The following is an 18,034-nucleotide window of genomic DNA, read 5'->3' on the forward strand; positions in this document are numbered from 1 at the left end:
GATATTTTCTTCCGCTATGTCTTTCATTGAAATTTATTTCATCGATATATTCTAATATCGTATCCTTAGTTGTTGACATATTCAGTAATGGGCTAAAGCTAAACTGAAGTCGGCATTCTAGTGAAAAATATTATTTAGAATAAAGTTTGAGTATTTCTTGAAAGACGTTGTTATTCGTTTATTTATATAGTTTTAAATATTAACTAATATAAAAGTTAAAACATAACTTAAATGAATATGTTTCGACGAATGAATTTATGGCAAATTTCCAAATCTAGTAGTTATGTACAGTATTTGTGATTCAACTCGGCGGGAGATATCTAAATATAAACATTTTCTTGTCTCGTTCGGCACCATCCAGCACATGGAACCTATTAGACGTCGAACATTTCTAGAAACAATTTCCTACATTCGTTTACCTAATAATGTTCGTCTTCAACCTTACACGAAAGAATCATTTGACAAACAAACTAAAAGAAGACAAAAAGCTTTGCGTGAATTTTCATTCATACCCGAAAGAAAAACTTCGCTTCCAGAATGCGAAGAACTTTGCATTCTTCCTCATTCAATACCTCCGCAACTGATGGGTATCCCATTGGAAGAAGTCGATAAAGCAGGTTTAGAAAAGGTGAAACTTTTATAACAGACGTGCTTATTTTCTTTATTTAAATTTTATTTACAAACAAAAATATTAAAATTGCAGATATTTTATGTCGTGTCACATAGAAGTACTAGATGCTATTTGTATAGATTCAATGCAGATCCATCATTGTTTTATTTTTTCCCATGGAATCCAGTTCGTCGTTTTTGCATAACATTTTTTACACACAGGTATATATATGTTTTTATGATTTCAGCATTAATAATTGATATAATAATAATAATAATAATAATAATAATCATTAGCTTTTAATGATTAATTTAAATACATGTATTCTAGAATGATTGATGATATACTGCATATAACAGTGGTTCCCAACTTGTGTTTCCTGAACCCTAGAGTTCCACCAATGAAATCTAAGACTCCATCATAAAATAAATTTTTGAGCTTTAATTTAATAGTGTAAAATATGTATGAAAAATACAATTTACAGTTTCAAAAATTATTAATATTTCATAGGAAAAGGTGACCTATGCACAGTCTGCTTGGCTGACATTTGTGGAAAATGTAATCCATTGAGTCTAATGACGAGAATATTTGATTCTTTCCCATTATTTTATGAATGCAAAGAATCAAATACAAGTGTTCATTCCTACAGGAGAAACTGTTTCTCAGGGAGTGGCAATATCGAAATACTTGAGTATTCATTTTACATTTTGCAAAAAAAAAAAAAAAACCAAATGCATTTGATTCTCCTATAATATCTGCTGACAAAATCATCTTTGAATTAATATTGTTTGCTTTTTCATTATTAATGTATGTTTTTTTTATATAATAAAGAAATTATTCTTGATGTTTTGGTTTGTTATTTTATTTATAATCAGTAAAAATTGTCAGGTTTTGAAACTTTTTATCAAGGTGAAAAGATTTCCATGATTAAAATAAGTTGGAAATCATTGGTATACGTAAAATATATTCAAATCATTAGTAAAATAATTTTAATATTTACATAAATTGTTTAATAATTCATTGCACACTCTATATCTATATCTTTCTTATTTCATTACTTAATTATTATTTCAAAGAAAATAAAAATATTTTATGAATTTATTTTTTTGTCTTTCAGATATTTTGATTATTTTGTTGTAACTATCATTTTAATAAATTGCATTTTTCTTGCATTGAGTCATCCAATTGAAGAAACAGAGTAAGTAACTTAAATTATTTTTCTATTTATGTTATACATGTACTGTAATATATCATGCAGGAAAGGAACATGACTTTTAAAAGTAAAAACACAAACACACCAATTACATGTACTCCAGCATGGAAATTTTAATTTAAATACAAGTGTTTTGGCTATATTTATGAACCTACTTCAGGTAAGAGAGCTGTTCTATAAATTGAATAAGTTACAAAAAAAATTTTCAAAAACAAAATATTTCATACATGCTTTGACACAGGTTGAAATTTAAAAATTTTAAATTATTCTGTACCTAACTAGATGCAATTTTTAAATTATAGATCATAAATGATTTAAAATAAGAAGATACATATGTAGAACAAAATATTACAAATTAAACAAATAAAATTAGATGGAAATTGAGCAAACATGGATTGAGTGTTTATAGTTAATAAAATATTATAAACTGAACATAAACAAGAAAGAAGATATACCTCAAACAAATTGTAATATTTTGTATATATGATTGGTGTGTTTTTACTTTTTATAAACAGTTTCAGTATTTGTGTGAGTTTAGATATCATGACTTTTGAATAACAACCCAAAATTCTTGAGAAATTGATATATGTAACTTTGAAAAGATGCATTTGGAAAAACATTTTTGAAATATTGCATCTATATATATATATAATCAAGACGAATTGATAATAATAATAATCAGTGCAGAGCCCAAACAATTAGGAGTTGAAAGTTGAAATTTGGTACACAGGGTACATCATGAGAATGCACACTAAGAAGGGAGTTTTTGAAATTCCTCTCCACGGGGAATGGACGGATTAAAGCTTAACACTTCCATCAACAATGGAAGTGTTAAGGCTTAACACTTCCTTAGGACATTAAGTTAAAAGTAAGTAAAACATGTATTCAAGTTAAAAAAATATAATTGAACAAATTCAATTAATTATAATTAGATGTATGGACAAATCTGTTGGTCACTGCACATTTTCTCAAATCTTAAAATCAAACTGAACACAGCCACCTTCATTTTCTTCTCCACATTGATTTTCATGTGATACTTAGTTTTTATCACAGCAATAGCTGAAAACCCAGCTTTGCACAAAAAAGAAGTTGCAAATGGAATTAAGATTTTCTGAGCTTTACCACTGAGAAAGGATATTCATCTTTTACTGATATCCAAAATTTAGTTAATTCCATGCTGCTAAATTTTGTTTTTCACATATTGTTGCAAGACAACTCAATAAGATTTTCTTCTTCTGTAGCAGTAATTCAGATGAAGCACTGGCATTAAATGGATTGTGAATCCATGCAAATTTATTGATATCATTTTGAAAATATTTTTCAAACCAGGTGATAAGCTGTGATAAATGTTCTTCAAAAATAGATTTCATACCTTGAGAGAAATCATCTTCACTGGAGGTCAAAAACTGTTGTGACAAGGGGAAACATTCTTTTCCTTTGTCTTCATTTATTTTTTCTTTTTCATAGTTTTAATGTTTTTGTAAAATCTGGAATTTTCTCAATTGACTTTAAAAGGTGCATGTTGCTTCCCTGCAGGGAGAGATTCAGAGCATTCAGCTTTTCAAAAGTATTGCATAAGTATGCTAGTTTTATCAAAACCTCTTCATTCACAAAATTTTCGGCATATTTGTGGTATTCCTCTTTAAGAAAAATATAAATTTTTTGTCACTGTTCAAATGTACAAGACAAAACATTACTTCAAGAGTGCGATGGCTCTCCCGTGGTAATGTTTCATACTTTCTTGAAGTACTGTAGTACAACAAAGACATGCGCTTGGATCCTATATCCTCATATAGTTTTTTGAAAAATCTTGTCTTCAGCGATAGATTTTTATAAAGTTTACTACATATTCTAAGGCCTGGTTCAATATAGCGTGGTGTTCGTAACAAGAGGTACACGATCCCGCGAGCGAAATGGTACAAAATAAAACTTAATACAAAGTAGTTTTATTCTCTCTGAACAGGTTCTTTACATAGGATCCCAACTTTACAACTTCTAGAATTTTATATATACAGGAATTAAAAGTTTGTCCTCAAAAACAGTTATCTTGCACACACGCGACAATCTGACGAGGACCGTATTCACTTACACTAACTTATACTAACTTAAAACTAAAAGAAATTGGAAGAATAGAAGAAATAAGGAAAGATAAGAAAAGTAGTAGAAATACCCGGGTTTCTTTGCGATGTGTCTTTTGGTGGGGAACAACTTCGGATCTCTCTCTTTTGTTACGTTTGTAGCCCTTTTCCTTATAGATCTTTCGTCTATAATCTTTTTCTTTCAGACTGAGTCGTCTTTCCTCGATGATCTCTCTCTGCACTTTATCCTCTTAGATCACCCTTCTCCCTTTCTGGAGCACTCCTTTTCAGCTCCTACCTCTTCGGGATTCCAACCCAGACTGGCACTCTTTCTGTCTGTTTTGCTTCAGGGCCTCACTCCCTCTTTTGTTCTTACTATTGAGGGAAAGATAATCCTCCCCCAAGGGCAAAGAGTTAGACAAAGAGAGTTCTAGGAAGAGTTAGACAAAAGAAAGTTCTAGAAAGAGTTAGACAAAGGAACAAAGAAAATCTAAGACTAATTCAATATAAAATATACAAAATATACAATATCATGGCCGACGGCCACATACGCCCCCCTCATAAGAGTCACACTCCGTAGTGCAATCTACGGTAGTTGACTTTACATCTACGCGTATTATAGGGGTGTTGCGGCGTTTTTTCTTTATCATCTTCAGTACACCTTTCACCGGCACCCTCGTTCTCGACCTCTTCCACATCCTGTGTGGGTGAATTTAGTACGGGTCTTCTCCTGGTTAACCATGTCCGTATGTAATCAGTGGGATCTTCATCTTCTTCCTCATCTCTTACGGGTGACTCTCTCCTCTTCACATACTGAGGGTTCCTCCTCCTACCTTCTTTATATATTGGAGCGTAACATGGTTTGATCCGGTCGGTGTGTACCACCCATCTCTCATCTTGGCGGTTACTACCAAGTTCAACAGTTACAGGACCCAACACTCGTACTATTCTATATGGGCCCAAGTACTTTGGAGAAAATTTTCCGGTCCTCTTTCTCCTCCCTTTCCGGAGTAACCATACCCGCTGCCCTTCTTCCCATAATTTTTCCTTCCTACCCTCGTTTTCTCTTCCCCTATTTTTTAGGTTACGTTGCCTTCCTAATTCATATGCAACTTTCCTGATGTCTTCCCTTCCGATATGACCCTTAAAGTTTTCCCTCGTCTTCCTTAAGAACTCTCCATCTCCTTGTGATTCCACTACTTTACTCCAGAGTTCTTTATTCTCTCTTACATTATTATTCACCTTCTCAGCCCTATTGCTATTAACGTTCATCTGTGATAAAGTATCCGCCACCTTATTGAGCTTCCCTTTTATGTGACTTATTTGAACATTACAGTCCACTATCTTCGCTGACCACCTCATTAACCTTTTATTGTGGTTTCTCATGTTACCTATAGTATCATTTGCATAATCATCGTACACACCTTTACTTCCCCCATTACTGCTTGCACTTTCCTCCATTGCCCTTCTCACACTACTGATTATTTCATACATTCTCCCGAGTATATCCATTCCCAAGATACCGTCGTATTCTGTGTATCCAGGAAGCTGCATGCATGCTACGGTTATCTTGGATGCCTTATCCCTATATCCCACCTCGGTGTACAAAACTCTCTCACATTCTGTTACTTCGCCATTTATGCCTCTTATCCCTAAAAATTCACCCTCAATAGTTGCCCTAGCTATGTCTTGTCTGGAGATACGTTTCATTACCGTGGAACTCAAGACTGACCTTTCGGCTCCCGTATCTATAAGAAAGCACAGTCTAATACCCTCAACTTCACCATTAATTAGTGGAAGACCTTTTCGTGACTTAAAAGCTTTGTCGGCCAGCTTAATTCTTACACAAGGAGCGCTATGCCGGCCTGTATGGCACTCCTTTATCAGGTTAACCGATTCCCTTTTACGTTTTGGACAGTTACGGGCAAAATGGCTAGCATCACCACATACGTAACATCTTTTATCATTCACCCTCCTATCCTGATTCCCTTTATCCAATATCTTATTCACTGCTTCTACTAATGATTCGATTTTCTTTTCCAACCCCTTAATTTTTTCCTCATTTTTATTATCCTGAATTCTTGAATCTTCCCATCCTTCGGCACCCACGGCATATTGTTCCCCAATGTTCACATTTACCCCTCTTTGTTCGAACCTGCCACCACACACTATTTCTATTTTTTCCTCTCCTTCCGCTACCTCGAAAGCTTCTTCCAGAGTTTTTGGCGCTCTCCTTAGTACGTTGGCCTTAAGGTTCCCCCTCAATCCCTTTATAAATCGCTCCAAGATTATATCATCACACAGTACGCTTATTTTATTATTTTCCCTGGTAGCCCGTGCCAGTAACGTCTTTGTACGGATCGTGAAGTCCGTTACGGACTCGCTATGCCCTTGCTTCAAACTTAACAACTTATCTATGAAGTCCTTTTCTGCAGCCTCTCTCTTCCCAAAACATTTTATTAAATCACATTTTATCTCCTTGTATTTTCCAGGGTATTGCTCTACCAAACATAAGAATGTGGCCAATGGTTCACCTTTTAACCGCGACTGCAGTACTGCTACCTTGACCTCGTCATTCCATCCGGCCAACTTAGCTATATTTTCTATTGTCTGGAAAAACTGCTTAATGTTGACCGTATCACCCTGCGTTCCAGAGAACATAGGGATCATGCCCAAGAATCCTGTAACGACTAACGGTGGGCTCGGATCGAAACCTTCACCAGAATTCGAGCTCCCCACTTGGTTGTTCGTGGCCATTACAATACGTATATATACAAATAAGATAGACTAAAATTACAATGGGATATTACAAGGAGAAAGATATACGACAAAATGTCTTCGTGTTACAGTTGGGATCCTGTCGCGGACGCCATTTGTGGTGTTCGTAACAAGAGGTACACGATCCCGCGAGCGAAATGGTACAAAATAAAACTTAATACAAAGTAGTTTTATTCTCTCTGAACAGGTTCTTTACATAGGATCCCAACTTTACAACTTCTAGAATTTTATATATACAGGAATTAAAAGTTTGTCCTCAAAAAACAGTTATCTTGCACACACGCGACAATCTGACGAGGACCGTATTCACTTACACTAACTTATACTAACTTAAAACTAAAAGAAATTGGAAGAATAGAAGAAATAAGGAAAGATAAGAAAAGTAGTAGAAATACCCGGGTTTCTTTGCGATGTGTCTTTTGGTGGGGAACAACTTCGGATCTCTCTCTTTTGTTACGTTTGTAGCCCTTTTCCTTATAGATCTTTCGTCTATAATCTTTTTCTTTCAGACTGAGTCGTCTTTCCTCGATGATCTCTCTCTGCACTTTATCCTCTTAGATCACCCTTCTCCCTTTCTGGAGCACTCCTTTTCAGCTCCTACCTCTTCGGGATTCCAACCCAGACTGGCACTCTTTCTGTCTGTTTTGCTTCAGGGCCTCACTCCCTCTTTTGTTCTTACTATTGAGGGAAAGATAATCCTCCCCCAAGGGCAAAGAGTTAGACAAAGAGAGTTCTAGGAAGAGTTAGACAAAAGAAAGTTCTAGAAAGAGTTAGACAAAGGAACAAAGAAAATCTAAGACTAATTCAATATAAAATATACAAAATATACAATATCATGGCTGACGGCCACAATAGGACTCAGATATTTTGATGCAAGTGCTTCTCTATGAATACACAATGGGTTCACAGTGCATCAGAGTTTTTGTTTTGAAAATGTGCTTGCAATCCTCCATAACAGCCGGACAAAGAACGAGCACCATCAGTACAGATACCAATGCATTTGATCCACTCCAAATTATTTTCGGATATAAAAATATCAAGGATCTTGAACATGTCATGAGCCTTAGCACCAGCAGTGATACTTTTACAAAAAAGAAAGTCTTCTACAATGTAATTACTATCCATAAACTTTACATAGCAAATCAAGTGAGCATCATTATTATTATCTGTGTCCTTATCCAGCTGCAACAGAAATTCCTTCCCTTTTATTTTTTTAATTAAATAAACATTAGAGGTCCTTCACTATATGCTGTATTCTGCGACTGATGGTGTTATTGGACAAAGGCACCTTTGAAAGCTGCTTTCCAGCTCACTCACTGATCATAATGTTCTCCATATCTACAGCAGCCAGTAGAATGAGTTTTTCTGCGATGGTATGATGTGGTGGGTAAAGCCCCCCATGTAATTATGTATATATTATCATATTTTATAAGTTAACGGTTAGCATTGTTTCCACTAACCCTATCGTTTATAATTTTTTACTCATTTTCTAAAATATTTTTCTCGTGGCGAGTTTTGGGCGAGTGCAAGGTCACCCACCTCGTGGGAAGAGAAAATCCACTTTCTCACAAGGTGAGAAAGTGGATTTTCGAGATTCGAGGGAGGACTACGAGAGGAGGAACACGTGCAGAGAGGGAGAAAGTCACCGAAAAGGAAAAGAACAAGAGAGGGAGATCCAGAGTTGTGTTTGAGGACTGGAGTAATCAAGAGATAAAGTAGTTTTTTTATTTATTTGGATGTTTCGTCCCACCGAAGGAGTTCCACGTGGTCAGTTTATGTCCTTTGTTAATCGTAATAGACTTCCTAACTCGCCAAACAAAGAAAAGGGGTTTTCTTATAACACAACTATCCTATACTTCCTTTTTTTTTAATCTAACTAACATTAGTCATAGTCTAATTTAAGTAGGTTTAATTGGTACTGTAATGCGATTAAAAACGATTGTGAACCAACCGCTTTCGGGGTTTGAATGTTCAATCCGCACTACACGCATTGTGGAAAAAAGAAAAAAATAATCGGCTTAGCCTTTGTAATTTACGTCGACAAACGAATAAAATTGTTATTACTATCGCTTATTTGTAATACATGTGTATTCGTAATATTATTCATATAACGTGGTTTTCTTTAACCCGTCACACCACAATGAGGTTTTTTACATTTTGCAATTCTATGTGCCACCTTTATTACAGAATTAATGATTTGCACCAGATCTGCTAGATGTTACATCTTATCACATTGAATTGAAAGTGAATGTAAAATTATTAAAATTTTATGATATTTTGTGGCACCCCTATGAGGAAGCTGTGATGCACACTTTGGGAACCGATGACATAAGATGTTATTTTTTAGAATTAAAACTATTTTTTTAGAAGTTTCTATGAATATGAATTTTGTTTGATATTTGGAAGTTGAAATCAATGACAATTTTATGCACATTTTTTACTTTAAATAAATGATTTATATGAGAGTACTTGAATTAATATGGAAATTAATAAATTGATAAATCATTTTAAGTTAAAATTTTTAAAAATAGAAATTTCAGCTAAAAATATTTGATCAACTATAAACTGAAACTGATAAGCTGTGTAAAATGTAAATAGTAAGGGTCAGCTAACACTTCTTTAGCCACCTTTGCTTCCAACCCCAACATAGACTTATTATAGACAATATAACACTTACAGTTCCATCATCATCATCCAATTATCATGGTATTTTCAGGTAAAATATAAATAAAAATTACCTTCTTAATCCTAGTAATGTATTTATTAAAATTAGAAACGTTTTCAATCAGTTTGACTGACCTTCTTCAGTTACATCAAATAAAAGAATACATTTTAAAATAAAATACAATATTTGAATTAAAATATAAATTTAAAATAACATGAAAATAATAAATATATGAATAAAATACATAAAATAACAATAAATAAATAAAAATAAACAATTAATAAAACAGAAATTTCAGTAAAATAAGAATGATTAAAATATTGGATTTTTCTTAAGACATTTTTATGTATATGAAGTTAATGTGATAAAGTTTCATGACAATTCACAAATGTATACTTATTAACTATGAAAATTATGAAACTGGAAATTAATTTTAGAAATTAAAATTATCCCTATACTAGAATGAATGAGTCATTTTGCGGTAAGTGTTGAAACATTTCATTTTATAGAACAAGTTAAAAAAACTTTTCATATGCATGCCTTCAGAGACTAAAAGCAAATTAAATTTTTTATTCTGTTAGAATAAAATTTATAATATTAAAAATCTATAAAATTGTAATTGATATAGTGAATATTTTTACTATGTATGTTATACATTATTTAAAGCATACATTTAAGATAAAAATATTTCATTGTCTATTTGAATTCTGTATGTTTTAAATATAAGGATGGTTTAACTTCTGTCCAGAATTTCAGTGATGGAACTGTGTGTGTTATATAGTCTAAATTTATGTTTTTTCCCTGAATACTTCCTGCACATACTGACTGACTTTTCTCATCATTTTGACAACATTAAATATGAGCATTTGAATGGGGTCTAGAGAAAAAAACAAGTTGGGACTATGTAACACTTACAGTTCCATCATCATACTGAAATTGTGTATAAAAGTTAAATCATCCTCATATAATATAAGCTACAAATAAACTTTTTGAGAATTATAGCTTGATTACATAATATTGATTTTGAATTTATATGATGTCCTTATTTCAGGTATGTATTTCTTAGCATATATACAGCAGAAATGATTATAAAATCAATTGCAAAAGGTTTTATTTTAGATAAATTTACTTACTTAAGAAATGCTTGGAATTGGTTGGATTTTATTGTTATTTTATCAGGGTAAGTATAAAATAAAATCACTTAATAGGCTTATGAATTTAATATAATTTATAACTCAAGCTTTTACATAAATAACTTGTATATACAGTACAAATTTTCACAAGATTTAAATTATACAGTATGTTTTAGAAATACATATATTAAAAGGAATTTGGTAATTTTTTTTGGTACAATAAAACCCTGAGGGTACAGCTCTGAAAGCACTCAGCATACATTATTGAATATTAACTTGGGAGAACTATTAAAAATTTATAAGTAATAGTAATAAATAATTAATACAAGCATCAAAACCAAAAGCAGCAGAATAAAGTAACAGAGCTAATATTTTCTCATATCACAGAACTAATTGTCACTTGGAATACATAGTGATACAATATGCTCTTCACACACCCACCTCAAAGAGCATTGGAATTCCATCATGAAAGGGTCAGCTAACACTTCTTTAGCCACCTTTGCTTCCAACCCCAACATAGACATGCATTTTGACCATGGACACTTCATATATAGTTCCACCTGAAAACAATATCTCGGATATTTAGAACAAGTAGAAATTCACAAGGCCACTGAAAAAATACCACTATTAACATATATGCCTTTGTGGAATGGTGTATGTGTACAACAAACACAGAACCAACTCCAGTGCATATAATACAAAAAATGAACACTACAAACTCCTTTCAAGTTCTTCAGGTCTGACTGAACAGTTACCTGATGGAACAAAATCTTGGAACTCTTATTTTCCTCAATGTTTGTTTTGAATCACTCTTTTTAACTTTTTTAATATTTCACAATATCTCTCAGAGTTTATTGTAGAACCATGTTTGAGGAAATCCACTAGAAGCACACTCTTCCTGTTTCAAAAAACAGTCGGCATGATCTTTCTTGCTGACAACATTTGCAAACATTTCCTTGGTTTTATAGGGGAACTTATGTGTCCCCACTCCATAGACTGGTTTTTTTGTCTCACAATTTAAATGTTTTATCCAAGTCTCATCCCCAGTTATGACACGACTTGAGAAATTAATAATGATCTCTGTGGTAGGCTTCCAGAAATGTCAACAATGCTGCCATGTGCTGTTTTTTGTGGTCATCTGACAAGATTTTCAGTATCCATCTGGCAAAAAACTTATGGTAGCCTAGTTTGTGTGTTATAACCTCATGAACAAACTCTGTGAAATTTGTGGAAACTCAAATGAGAGCTCCATAATTGTGAAGCAGCAATTTTCACAAATCTTTCCATTGATTTTTGTCAACAGTTTATTAGTCAAAAATTCTCAGTCGGCCACTTTGCTTTTCTTCATGAACATTAGTGCAGCCATTTTTAAACATAATGCACCACTGCCTTGCTCTGCCTTCACTCATTACATCGTTTCCGGATACCTAACAAAGTTGCCAATCGATCAATGTCAATGATTGGTTTGTGGTATATTTGCCAACAAAAACTTAATCACAGACTGCATTTCACAACTTGTAGGATTTTCAATTGCAGCAACATTTTAAAAATTACAGTGGACAAAGCAGAAGCAACACAAACCATACCCAAACACAGCTGAATGCGTAATGAGTCTTCGAAGAGATGTTCAGATGCCAAAATGGCAACTCTAGCCCAATCCCATGCCCCTAGTGGCCAAAACATAAGTTACTTTCTGGATTGCCCACATAAAAACAATATATGTTTGAATTTTAAAAATATAACTGCTTATTTTTACATGTAACAAAAAATATTTTAAAAATATTTCTAAATATAATATAAATATTTTGTGTACTTTTAGGTATTTAACAATTGCTCTTCAAGCTTTTGGAGTAGGATTTGGTAATCTTGCAGGTTTACGAACATTCCGTGTTTTAAGAGCTTTGAAAACAGTTTCTATATTACCAGGTAAAATAATAAAATTTACTATTTTCTACTGATAACAGAACAAATTGGAAAATTATTAAAGCAGATTATTATTGATGTTTAATATTGGTCTTTTTTAAATATATTGTATGTGCAAAATACAGACATGTGGTCTGTAATTTTTACACTTACATAGCATAATTAAATTGTGCTTTGTAAGTGTAAAAAGTGTACAGGTTGACCATCACTAATCTAACACTTATTTTGGCTAGCATAATCTCAAATTTCCTGGGTAGCATCAATCTGCTGCTAATATTTGGTGGTGCTCAGCATTGCCAGATATACTGTACAATAATTATCTTTCTTGCACCATAATATCATAGTATAGTATATAATAGTATTTAACAGCATACCCAACAAAACTGATGACCAGTGTGCATAGAAATAAACAAAACAAAAAATTCACCACAAATGTTTTTGAACTCCAATTCCACCAGAATTCTTCTTCAGGCATTAAATGGATGTTTGGTGGAATGTAAAAGCTTTTGGAATACAAACACGCACGAAAAATTTTAAGAGTCATGTTGCACTTCACTCTTGACTATACCCTGGTGTTCTGTGTGGTTGTTTACAATAGTATTTGTACGATAACAAAATGTAATATTTCTCATTCATGTAATGTTGTGTTACGTTGAACACTAAATAAAGTAGAGTAAACCTACAGAGACTGAGTAAACTTTATTGTCAGTAACCAGAGTAACAAAGAGCCACGGAACTACAATAGTCTCTAGCACGAGGTCTCACACTAAACTGAGACAAAGACAATCTTACACGTGCAGTGGACTAGGCTCAGCGCCATCTATCGGCGGCCAGGCCACACGTCCAACCGACACTCACATGACATTTTCCCCCCCTTTTTTTTTATCAGACCCCTCTAGATCGTGAATATATTGAACTGAGCTCGTTTACAAGTTTAGTCTATTTGGAGGACGTACAATTCTGCCGGAGCGAGTCGTCGTAACCATGCCTTGACTGTTCTTGGATTCACTGTCGGCCAGCTGAATGTTACTTTCCGGCCAGCGCCGGATTAAGCCTCTAGCGGGCCCTAGACAAAATTTTAATTGGGCCCCATTTAAATAAGTTGCATCTAAACAAATCTTATATAATGTGACATTAGCGTAGCTAGCATGGGTGACACCCGGTGCAGATATCGTGGTGTCACCCATAACTTTTTAACTCTTTTATAAAACACTATTGAATTGTAATATCTTTGCACTCGAGCAACTTGAATGCTATATCGAAGATGCGATGTCGCGATGTGTAAGTGTAGATTTAGAAAATAAATCATAACCATCCATACATCAGTACTACCACGAGACGCGGCCCTAGGAATATTTCTAGATGGCGCGAGATCCCGTGGCGTACATTACTTCTGACGCGCGGGTGGCTGTTGACCTTTTTTTTTATTTTAGGTAATGGCTAGTCGAGCGGAGCTTAGTAAGAATTTTTAAATACAGCCGTTTCTGTCCTATCGAATTTCAATTTGAGTTTCGAAATCGAAACAGAGAAATCTTCTGCACTGAAGCCGGGCCCCTCCGAATTACGGGCCCTAGACAAATGTCTACTTTGCCTATTCGATAATCCGGCCCTGCTTCCGGCGCAGTAGGGTCCTCGGCAGAAAGTGCTGGGATAGAAGTAGGTGGAAACTGGGCCTTGGTTGGCATTACCATCGAAGAATTACGATGTAGCAATGAACCATCTGCAGTATGCACTAAGTAGGACCGAGGTTGTGGAAGTCGCTTTTCCACTATTGCTGGTGACCATTGCCTATGAGCAGTTTGGAGTCTCACTGATGAATGCTTGGGCAATGAAGGATGTTCAACAGTCCGACGATGTTGTGCTTGTGGGGTGCGAATGGATTGTAGTTTGGGGAACACGTCTTGAAAACCTACTGACCTTGCAGACGGGTGAATTGGGAATAATGTTGCAGTCTGCCTCCCAAACAAATGCTCTGCAGGGGAACCAAGACCACTGCGTGGTAGATTCTGCCAGTTTAAAAGCACCAGTGATTCATCTGTTCCATCAGCACGACATCGTTTGATGATAGATTTGGCCATTTGTATGTACAGTACCTCTTGGCCAGCCCGTTGGACTGAGGATATTTGGGAGAGGCAGTTATGTGATTGATCTTCCACTGTAAACAGAATTGACGGAACTGATGTGAAGCGTATTGAGGCCCATTGTCAGATTCCAGGGTGTCTGGAATTCCATGCACTGCAAAGACATGCTTTAAAAAGTTGATGACTGCCAATGTGATGGGATTGTTTATTTTTTCGTATTCAAAGAAGCCCGAGTAACTGTTGGCCACTAGCACATAGGTGTCACCTGCCACCTCAAACAAATCACTGGCGAGACGCTGCCAAGGCTATCATGGTACAGGCTTCATGAGGAGAGACTCCTGATCAGGAGCACGAGCTGTGACTTGGCAAATGTGACAAGCCGCAGTAATGTTCTCTATCTCGTAAAGTAGTGTGCATTAGTTATACCTGGCCAAAAGATGATTTGTCTAGCTCGATTGAGCATTAATTGAATCCCGGAGTGACCCAGGTGGAACTTCTGGAGATAAGCTGGACGGAGTTTTAAGGGCACTAAGAGTCTTTTCCCTTTAAAAACGAGTCCTTCGTATACTGATAGTTCGTCTCTGTACGTCCAAAATTCACAAATGGTAACTGGAATTTGATCAATTGAGTCTGGCCAGCCCTCTTATATGATCGTAATAAGTTGCTGTAGTTTTGTATTGTCCTCTATCGCTTGATGTAAGTCAGCTACCTTGCATTCTGCCAGTGGAACGTTCACAGCAACAATAAAATCATCTAGTGGGTCACAAGAAATTACTGTTGCACAGTTCCGGCTTAGAGCATCAGCCACAGGAATGTCTCTGCAACGCTTGTATACCACTGTAGGTGCATATTGGAGAACGTCGAATAACAGACGTTGTAATCAAGGTGGTGCTGTGTTCAGGGATTTTTTTTGCAATGCTTTCTAATGGCTTATGGTCGGTTTCAATTGTTAACTGCTTCCCATAGATGTAGTCATGGAATTTTATACACCCATGCCGTATTGCGAATGCTTCCTTCTCAATCTGTGGGTATCTCTGTTGAGCATCAGTTAGTGCCTTTTGTTGAATATGCTATAGGGCATCCCTCTTGCAATAGCACTGCTCCCACGGCATACGAACTGGAATCTACTGATAGGGTTACAGCTTTATTGACATCATAGAATGCCAGTAATGGAGCTTTTTTCAATGAATTTTTCAAGCTATTGAAAGCATTCTGTTGCTGATGGTCCCAGGTCCAGGTCACGCCTTTCTGAAGCAGTGACCGAAGGGGTTCAGTTATAGTGGAGTAGCTGGGAATAAATTTAGAAACATAATTAGTCATTCCTAAGAAGAGTTGTAACTCCATGATGTTAGTAGGGACTTTCAAACTGTTGATAGCTTCGACCTTTTCGGGGTCAATCTGCATGCCTTGAGCACTGAAGACATGACCCAGACAGTTTACTGATGTTTGCTCAAATGCACATTTTTCTTTGTTTAATCTAACACCCTGCTTGTACAGGCAGGATAGTACCTCATTGGTGAATTTATGTAAGTCTGGTATATTGTCTGCCCAGATCAAAATGTCGTCCATAGAACACTCAGTGTTTTGGCAGCCCTTTAAGATGTTCTGCATTACTAGCTGAAAAATCTCGGGTGCCGATGCCAGGCCAAATGGCACATGTTGAAAGGAGTATCGGCTCCATGGAGTATTCACTGTTAGCAAGTTGGCAGTACATGGTGTAACAGGCAATTGCCAAAATCCTTTTTGGGCATCTAACAGGGTAAAGTAGTGTGCATTAGTTATACGTGCAGCTATGTCTTCCACGGTTTTAAATGGAAAATGATGCCTTTTGATGGCTTTATTAATGTCTGACGGATCCATGCACAAGCAGATCCTACCCTCTTTGTGCACTACCACTAAAGGACTCACTGCTGGTGTCAGGTGGGAGACTGGTTTGAGCACTTTTAGCTTGACCATATTGTCCAACTCCTTCTTGACTTCTGCATGAATTGCATAAGGAATATTTTGTGGTAGATTCACGCAAAGAACTGGATTGTCTATTAATTCTATGTCATACACGAAGTCTGTGATACAGCCAATACCTCTAAAAATATTATCTGGCACTGCGACTTCTTCTAGTTCAACTATTTCTACTCGGCAAACAAGATTGAATTTTTCACAGGTATCTTTGCCTAGCAATGGAGAATATTCGCCTTCCACAACAATGAACTTTATTCTTGCACTATGACCTTCCACAACACAACTAGCAACACATTCACCTAGCACTGGCGTATAGGTGTGGTTGAAGGAACGAATACGACGTACAACATTAGGGATTACTTTTAGCTTGTGCCATTTTCCTTAATTCAATGTCTTGACATCACCATCTGCTCCAGTGTCCAACTTGAACACAGCAGAAATTCCACTGGAGAATCTGACCAGAACACGCCATGATTGGGAAACACTCAGACATGTGGGTTGGTCCTGGAGCAACTCCAACACAGACAAACAGTCATACTCACGTTCTTTGTCCGACTCCTCAGGGAGCTGCAATTCACAAGTCTGCTGGGACATTTGCCGTCTAGAAGGACAATTTCTAGTGTAATGGCCCTTTTTTGAACACTGGCAGCACGGACCTTAAATGAAGGACACTTTTGATACTCATGCAACATGCTGCATCGCCAACACATACACTCTGCAGCATTATTTGCCTGCGTTGCTGGTATCATCTTCTTTTTTGCAAATTTTAGAGAATTCACATCACTGTTCACAAATTCCATCCTAGGTTGCATCTCTTGCAATTGTGTGGACGCTGACTCGCTGGCTCTACAGATCTGAATAGCACGATCCAGCGTCAGAGTGGATTTTCTAAGCAATTATTCTCTAATTGTATCGGAGCACATGCCCTGCACTATTTTGTCTCTTAAGAGACTGTCCTCTTGTATGCCAAAATTACATTCCCAAATTTTGGTTCTAAGGTCGGTCAAGAATTTATCAAATGACTCACCTTCCGACTGCACATGCCTGTTGAACAACCAGTGGGTATACATTTTATTTGCAAGGGGAGCAAAATAGGTATCAAACTTTTGAAGGATTATTAGTGGATCCGTTTTCTCCTCCTCCGTGAGCGAAAAGGTGTTGAAGATGACCATTGCATCTTGACCTATGACCACCATGAGGACTGCTGCTTGAACATTAGACGGTTTCTCCGATAGTTGTGTGGCCATCACAAACCATTCATAATGCTGTTTCCACAGCTTCCATGTGGTAGACATGTTGCCATCAGACACAACTAGCTCTGCTGGGGCTTTTAGTGGTGCTCTATCCATATTAGACGGTAGCGTACGATTCGATATCGGGCAGTAGAAATTGCAAACAGATCAATCAGCACAAGATGTTTTATTCTGACACCATGTAACATTGTGTTACGTTGAACACTAAATAAAGTAGAGTAAACCTACAGAGACTGAGTAAACTTTATTGTCAGTAACCAGAGTAACAAAGAGCCACGAAACTACAATAGTCTCTAGCACGAGGTCCCACACTAAACTGAGGATAGACAAAGACAATCTTA

At 35.9% G+C, this 18,034-nt stretch overlaps 1 protein-coding gene across 1 annotated transcript in view; it reads left to right on the top strand.

Annotated features, from left to right (window-relative positions):
* Nucleotides 1–242: 242 nt before the first annotated feature.
* Nucleotides 243–18,034, top strand: part of LOC136978935 (sodium channel protein 1 brain-like) — an 84,825-nt gene continuing 67,033 nt past the window's right edge. The window contains exons 1-5 of the mRNA XM_067274772.1: nt 243–628; nt 704–831; nt 1,728–1,808; nt 10,396–10,524; nt 12,297–12,403. Coding sequence (XP_067130873.1) covers nt 284–628; nt 704–831; nt 1,728–1,808; nt 10,396–10,524; nt 12,297–12,403 — 790 coding nt within the window. The 5' untranslated portion in view covers nt 243–283. The remainder of the gene's footprint in view (nt 629–703; nt 832–1,727; nt 1,809–10,395; nt 10,525–12,296; nt 12,404–18,034) is intronic.

The sequence above is a fragment of the Centruroides vittatus genome, unplaced genomic scaffold (genome assembly GCF_030686945.1).
Source record: "Centruroides vittatus isolate TY-2023 unplaced genomic scaffold, ASM3068694v2 contig_564, whole genome shotgun sequence".
Taxonomy (NCBI): Eukaryota; Metazoa; Arthropoda; class Arachnida; order Scorpiones; family Buthidae; genus Centruroides; species Centruroides vittatus.